We start from the raw sequence: 7,474 nt of genomic DNA, 5'->3' as shown, positions 1-7,474 counted from the left end.
TTTAGCGGCGATTTCATAGAAGGGCTAATGTTTACCATTCTTGTAAGTATAATGGTCAATTCCATACTTTTCCCTTTTGAATATTATAAGGAGTTGCCTATATATAGTGCAAAGGTTGATGAAGGTGGGAGATTGTGTCAAGAAAATTCAGAAAATTTTCAGATCAAATCTCGTAAGAGTCTTGGAAGAATACATGTTCTATTGATTTCATAGGGAAAGAGTTGGAAAATTGTTCAAAGAATGTATTGTAGGTTGAGATTGTGGAGAGTAAAGAAGAATTCACAAGTCAACATAGTGTGAGATGTAATATATTGATTTTATTGGGGTTGAGAATTCTAATTTCAGCATTAGTTCGTTAATTTTGAAGATTGTCAATCAATCGGTGTTGAGAACTCAGAATTTGGATAGTCCAAATTTCATGGGATTCGTTGAGTTCATGAGTATGTTGAACAAATTACATTATTCAAAATACTTGTTTCTTTGGAATGGTCCGAATGGAAGAATACAAATTCAACCTATGAGCTCGAAGACTTCGAAGGCTTGGTTTTGGTTTTACATGAGTTTGACTTTTGAGACAATTCTTTTGATCCAAATCACAACTCAAGAGCAAGTTATTTTTGAAGTGGAGAAGACTGATGCAGGAAACCTTTTGTTTTATTTACTTAATTATAAATAATTTTTATTATTGTGTTACTAAGAGTTTTATTTTTAGTACTTAATAGGAATTTTAGTCAAATTAGTATTTCTAATTTTATTATTAGTACTTTTTGATAATTTTATGTCTAGTAACGTTTTATAGTTAAGTATTTATAGGGCTGTAGTACGATGATTGATGAATTTTTGAGGCCGTTTCTCTCAATTCTCTTGGTGGATTTTAAACTTCCTTGGTGGACTCCGAGTTATGTTGGCTTAGTCGTGTACTAATCAATCCATCATTCTCCGCACCAGGTCACTTAGACTTCAAAATAAAATTGTTGGTTGATCAGTAAAATACTCTAAATCCGAGCAAACCATTGGTCATCAGAACTAACTATAGTAGGGTTAATACCACTTTTACACACCGAAAGATAGTCAATGTTTCAATTTACACACCGTTGTTTAAAATGTTTTAATTTGGTCACTCAATGATAAAATTATTTCAAGGGCAGATTTTCCCGCTTTGGGACAGTTAAACACTTAAACTGCACACGTGACAATCAATATTTGGGCAGACAACGTGCCACATGTGCAGTTTGACAGGCTCAAAGTGAGAAAATCTGCCCGAGAGACCAAGTTAAAACAATTTTGTCATTGGATGATCAAATTGAAACATTTAAAACAACGGTGTGCAAATTGAAACACTGACTATCTTTCAATGTACAAAAATGGTATTAACCCAACTACAGCACAACATATAAAGAGTACACTATCTTTACAAGGTCCACTCCTTTTCATTTGCTAAGTAATTAGTGCTGCAATATAGATGACAATCTTGTAAGTCATAATATCAAAGAATTAACACACATCACTCTTCACTATTCAAAAACAAATTCACACAAATGACAGAAAATTCAATTTCACTCAATCAACATAAAAAAAGAAAAGAAAAGAAAAAGATAAGAAGGTGGGAAGGGAGGAAAGAAATTGAAGGGAAAAAAAGCTGACCTAATGACATATAAAGGTACAGACCTTTATTATGATTTCCAATAATTCTGAATATGTGATGTCAAATCCTGCTCAATTCTTGCAGGTGAGAATCTATCTACTGAATGAGCAAGAGCCCCTCTTCTTCATCTTTGAGTGTGTTAATAGAATGCTCAATAAATTCCTGGTCTGCCCGCAGAGTGCTTCCAGCCTCCCAGTCAGATCAGAAATCCCTTTTTTTTTCAGAGAGCTAAAATCAGTAGCTTTGCAGATAATCAGGGAGCTTTGCCTCAATAATCCAATTCATTACTTTGCATTGACGAGTAAGTTTCTTCTGTTCCACTGTTAACTTCTAACAAACCTTTCAAGTTCAACTCCTTTGAATTACTTACACCATGACATTCATGTCTGGAATATTTTGTGTAGCCTATTATTGGACAATAGATGAAGCTTCTTCTTCAATAAAACTAGCTTCTAAATCTACTCTGACATCTCTAGTCAAAATAGGCTCCAATAAGTTCTCCAATGGTGATTCATCTGGATATTTGTTTCTATAATATGCAAGCTTTACCTCAAGATCTTGAATCTCTTCCTCCTTTCTGGAAAGAATGTCATTTTCTTTCTGAAGGGCTTGCATATCATATTCTGCCTGTTCTTCCATCATTCTAAGGTTTTGCAGAGCTTCCATATGCAGTGCTGCCTTCTCTTCCTGGAGTTTGGTAATCATGGCCATTGCTTGATTCACAGCAATGGCAGAGGCATTTCTTTCTTCCTCCAACTCCTTATACATAGCATTTAACAATTTCCTGTCGTGTTCAATCTGTCGTTTTAACCGATCAACAATGCTTTCCCCTTCGATTTCACTGACAAGGCTTCCATCCAGTGATTCCAAACCAGACTCATTTCTTTCAAGTGAGATCCTTTTTTGAAGTATTTGCATTCCAGAAGCATTAGAAGCCCTCAGTTCATCACTATTTAGAGACACTCTAGGACTCATATCGTTAATTGATAGAGGCACTCTAGGACTCATATCATTAATTGATAACTCAAATCCTCGAGAAGAAGACATTTGTGACAGCAATTGCTTTAAATCTTCACTGAGTCTTGAAGAATCCTTTCCGATCCATTGTTCTGTGAGCATTCCTGACAACTGCCTTCCCCTACCACCAACTGCTAGCTTGTAAGCATCACTAAGATCCAATAAACCGGACAAGTGTTGACTGCTATCACTTGAAATAGGATTTGTTTCAGTAGCTGTGTCAGTTGTTGAGATGGCATCAGTTCGTACCTCGCAAACCTCCGCATGGCCAGTCATAAGTGATTCCACAACTTCACCAGTCCTCATGACCCCTGCTGGAGACACAACACATGTAAGGAAAAACACGCAGAATATTCATTATAATTGCAAGTAGTAACACCATAAACAGACAATGTTTGAAGTTAATCAAACAAGTATAATTGATACTAGGATATTTGTTCTCTGGCCATGGTTTCCATTAAAAAGAAGATTCACTTAACATGCATTCTGCTCTGTGTATGCCACAAGAAAAGGAGCCATAAATCTGTATGTTGATCTTCCCTAACTAGTTGCATGTCAAGGATCCCATAGATCTTAAATTTGGAGATTAATTAGGAATTGAATGATACTTCTTTGATATCTTTTATTATACATCACAACATAGGAGGTAACCTTGCACAAAATTATATATCAGCATGTGTGTGTGTGTGTGTCTGTGGATAAAGAGAGAGGGAAAAAATATGAACTCGCAACTACCTTTTGAAACTTCAATTGGAGTTTCCATAGCATCCATTGGTGGAGGTACATTTTCAAGGGAAATGGTCCTGCTATCTTTTGGTGCTTCAGCTGAAGTTTCTCTGGTATCGGTTGATGGTGGAATTTCTTCAAGGGGCATAATTTCTGAATATGAGGAAGGGTCACCTTTGAAATCTTCCCAATCCAGTTCCACCAAACCACGCCCAACTGAGACGGTGGATGTTACATTAGTCATATCATCGGTCTTGATGACATTTGCTTGCACTTCTGAGATGACAAGTGAAGGCTCAGGTGCTGAAAATGGATCTATCGGCTTCTCCGAGGTCATGTCTCGGGGTAACGTGATGATGCAAGGCTTTATGTCTACTGATTGAACTGTAAGATCTTCCTGGGGATTGGTTTGACAATTTTGAGCACTAGTATCATCACCACCATCATCTGAAAGCACAGTTTCAGATTCAGTATCAGAAGTAATCTTAAGCTCAGTGTATCCTATATGAGAGAGATCAATCCCACGGTTTCTTTTACGGGTAACTCTGAATGATGCAGATGGTTTCTCTATTCTCTTATCTACGGCATCCTGATTTTGTCCAACAGCTGATAAAATCATATCACGATCAGGAACCCGCAAGCCGAATGATTTAATCTGCATCAATTGCTCAGAATTTCCTTTTAAATGCAATGGCTCATTGCAACAAGAACACCTTATATTCACATGATTTGGGTTACAACAGTCAAGTGGTGGGTTCTGATCAAAACCACATTTTGAATCTTCTCCCAACTTACCCACCAACAATCTGTACGTTTCAGCATTAGACTTGTTCATTGTGGCAAATGAGAAGAGGCAATTTTCACACATGCTATGGACATCAGCAAGGTTTTCATGAAGATGGCAGAAAACCAAGGAAGAAATTTCCAACTTATGATTTCGGCAGATGAGATCCCAATAATATTTCCTTTTCTTATTGCCCAAGGCATGATCCAGCCTTGAGCATAGAAGACATGGGTTTTGCAAGTGACAGTAAACAGCAAATTTTGTGATCGAGTACGAAAATACAGCAACAATCACAAGCATAAAGATCAGCAGCCATTCAAGAACAGCTGATGCCAAAGCCGTGCCAATACCCTTAGAACTTTTCTGTGATTTAACACAAGACATCTCCTTCACAGCCATGCCTTGACAAGAATGAGCTATTTCAGGATTAGATAGTGAAAGATTGAAGCAGGAAAAAAAAAACCTGTCCTTCGAAGATATTGAAATCAATGATGATTGGCAGAATCAACCCTGTATCCAAAAGTAAATAGGAAAATGTAGAAACAAAATCATGTAAGTACACAAATCAGAAAAAGCCAACAGACACTGCCACGCAATCAAAAAGAAAAAAGAAGTACACAACCAGAAGGACGAAAGAAGGAAGATAAGAACATAATTCAACAAAGATCCTCTATTAGTTGGTTTAATATTATTGGGTTTTCAAAGTGAAGATCTCACTTGATCCCACGTCCTTGAAACTCTTAATATAATATCAGATGAGTAGTTTTTCTCTTTTTAATTTCCTGTCCAGTGATGCGGAGTTGGCACCCCCCTTAGTGTCTTGCAATGCATAGTTTTTCATTCAAAACAAAGAGCCTCAATTAGGATTCACCAAAACAAACTGCAAAAACTATATGTTGTTAAGTTTATATATGTACTCAATAATATATGCTTGTCTCTAACACAGAGAAACACAATTACCCCAATTCTAAATAACTAAAAGAGCTGGCCTCTGACAAGATAGCATCGTGGACAAAAAGACCCATCATTTTCCTCAACATCAAAAGCAAATAAACTAGAAGAAAGGAAAACAAGGAAGGAAGAAAAAAACATGAACCATCCATTGGTAAGGAACAATTCATATAAGAAAGATATGTGCCATACATCATAAGAACCTAAACTAAAAGGTCAAAAATATAACAGCTGAAAGAAGAAAATTAACATTAGTTGAAGAAGAAAGGCAAATAGAAACAAGGAAAAGAAAAGAAAGCACAGATCACCGTTGAAAAAGGAATAACAGCAACATAACCTTATTGTAGGAGCCCAATGAAAATAGTACTGGATATTAACAAAATTAACGAACCAAATCAACCAGCAGTCAAAAAATCAAAGCAAACAAATATGGAAGCTATTTCAACTTCAGAAATCAAAGGATATTTCACATTCCCAAACAACAGTAACTATGCTCAGATGAAAAGCATCAAATACACTTGATATTGGAATATGAAAAACAAAGTTTTCAATCAGTAAATAAAGAAGAATTCAACACACAGTATTCCTATGAGACAAATCCCAATTTTTTTCCCTAAGAAGAAGAAGAGTCCCAAATAAATCTTGCCATACAGGGCACCCTAGTTGAGGCTTGTAATTTTAACATATACATCAGCTGAAAAGATAACTAAACCATATTTCAAATGAAAGGCATGTCTAACGAATTTTCTAGATATCATAATGCCTAAAAAATCTGCAATCTGTAGTACGCTTCAAAAGAAAACAATAAAAGAAAACCAATTTGGAATACTTGTATCCCTGACACACATTTTAGATGACAAATAAATTGGATACTATATAGGAATAGGAATAGAAACCTGTTTCGCAAACAAGATCGATTAGCCAGATAAGCCTGCATATACTACAAAATTAGATCAAATTACTAGTACAATCATTTCACTAACACCCCCGAAAAATGACCTCTACAGATTTGTTGAATAACAATCTCCACTGACATGTTCCATTAAGTCTTCCTTCCATTTAGACCTGATATTTGGCCAAAAGAGAAGCTAGTGAAGAAACAAGATTTGTATTATTGAAGAGCAAATCCCAATTCTCCTAAAAGACCAGCACCAGAAAAGAGTTGGCTTATATTGGAAACCATTCAAAACACACTCATACAGAACCCAATCGGACCCCCAATGAATCAAAAATTAATATATAAATTAAAAGGATACTACCAGTAATCACATAAGCCAGCATATGCAACTAAACAGAAAAGCTACCACTACTAGTCTACGATTAATCGATCAACACCCCCCCCCCCTCCCCCTCCCCCACAAAATACAATATTTGTAGCATTGAAGAACAAATCCCAATTCTCCTAAAGTGCCAAAGGCACCAGGAAAGACCTGGCTTATATTCGAAGATAAAGAAGATATCATAAAGTGCAGGATCAAGATATTCAAAACCCGATCAGATATCCAGAATTGAAAGTCAATAAACCAAAAATTAGCAGACCAATAATTTAGAAAAATACCAAAGCTCATCAAAATGCATAAAATGCAAGAACACGCAAAATCCCACTTCCACATAAAAAGAAAACTGATTCAAGTCAACACATAGAATGATAGATAACTCAAACCCTCAAGACAAAGAACTAACCTGCACATGTGACAAAACAAACGAGACTTCTAACAGGCAGAGTCAAATTCAGTCTGGATATTCAAGACAAAAGACACAAAAACAACTCGGTAGTAGTTACTGCCATCAGAGAGACTGAAAAAGAAGAGACATGAGAGGCAGATCAAAATGAGATTGAGTTGTTGCACAACAATACAACAGTGCACGTTGCTTTCCACAACTTCTAATTAGACCAAAAAATTTAAAAAGCTGAACAAGTGGGCATAGACCAAAAGGTCGGCTCCTGATAAACAGAAAACGACACCTACCGAAAGCATCATCTTTTATTCTTTTTCGTGTAATATGAAGTGGCAAAGATTCCCCAATTTGACTGGGTATTTGTTTGAGAATGGTAGAGACAGAAATGAGAGCAAACCCACTAGCCATAAGCCCATAACAGAGTCAAAGTCATTTTTCTTTTAAGGACAGAGGCAGAAGACTTGCTATGATTTGTCGGTGATGCTTTTTTGGTATATGACTGGCCAATGCCCAATAGAACGGCGTCGTGAATTTATTATTTTTATTACGAGGCATGGGAAATCGTTTTCATGTGAATTTGCTTTTGTCACATGGGATGGGAAATCGTTTTCGCTTTGTTTTAGTCGGCAATGTGAATTGACAGTTGAACCGAGTAAAAAAAGACAAAAGAA

General features: G+C 36.3%; 1 protein-coding gene across 4 annotated transcripts; it reads right to left on the bottom strand.

Moving 5' to 3' along the window:
• Nucleotides 1-1,351: 1,351 nt before the first annotated feature.
• On the bottom strand, nt 1,352-7,221 carry LOC120009304 (myosin-binding protein 1). 4 transcript variants are annotated; one of them, XM_038859839.1, is made up of 4 exons: nt 7,094-7,221; nt 6,807-6,920; nt 3,398-4,682; nt 1,352-2,976 (listed from the first exon to the last, which is right to left on the bottom strand). In XM_038859839.1, the coding sequence occupies exons 3-4, from the start codon at nt 4,569-4,571 to the stop codon at nt 2,054-2,056; spliced, it is 2,097 nt and encodes a 698-aa protein (XP_038715767.1). In that variant the 5' UTR covers nt 4,572-4,682; nt 6,807-6,920; nt 7,094-7,221; the 3' UTR covers nt 1,352-2,053. The 4 variants fall into 4 exon arrangements, with proteins under 4 accessions (XP_038715767.1, XP_038715768.1, XP_038715766.1 ...); XM_038859840.1 differs by lacking the exon at nt 7,094-7,221 and adding an exon at nt 6,020-6,188 and having other exon boundaries at nt 6,807-7,034; XM_038859838.1 differs by lacking the exon at nt 7,094-7,221 and having other exon boundaries at nt 6,807-7,034.
• Between the last annotated feature and the right edge of the window lie 253 nt (nt 7,222-7,474).

The sequence above is a fragment of the Tripterygium wilfordii genome, chromosome 11 (genome assembly GCF_013401445.1).
Source record: "Tripterygium wilfordii isolate XIE 37 chromosome 11, ASM1340144v1, whole genome shotgun sequence".
Taxonomy (NCBI): Eukaryota; Viridiplantae; Streptophyta; class Magnoliopsida; order Celastrales; family Celastraceae; genus Tripterygium; species Tripterygium wilfordii.
Note: the sequence above shows the minus strand (reverse complement) of the source record. Positions and strands in the feature narration are given on the sequence as shown.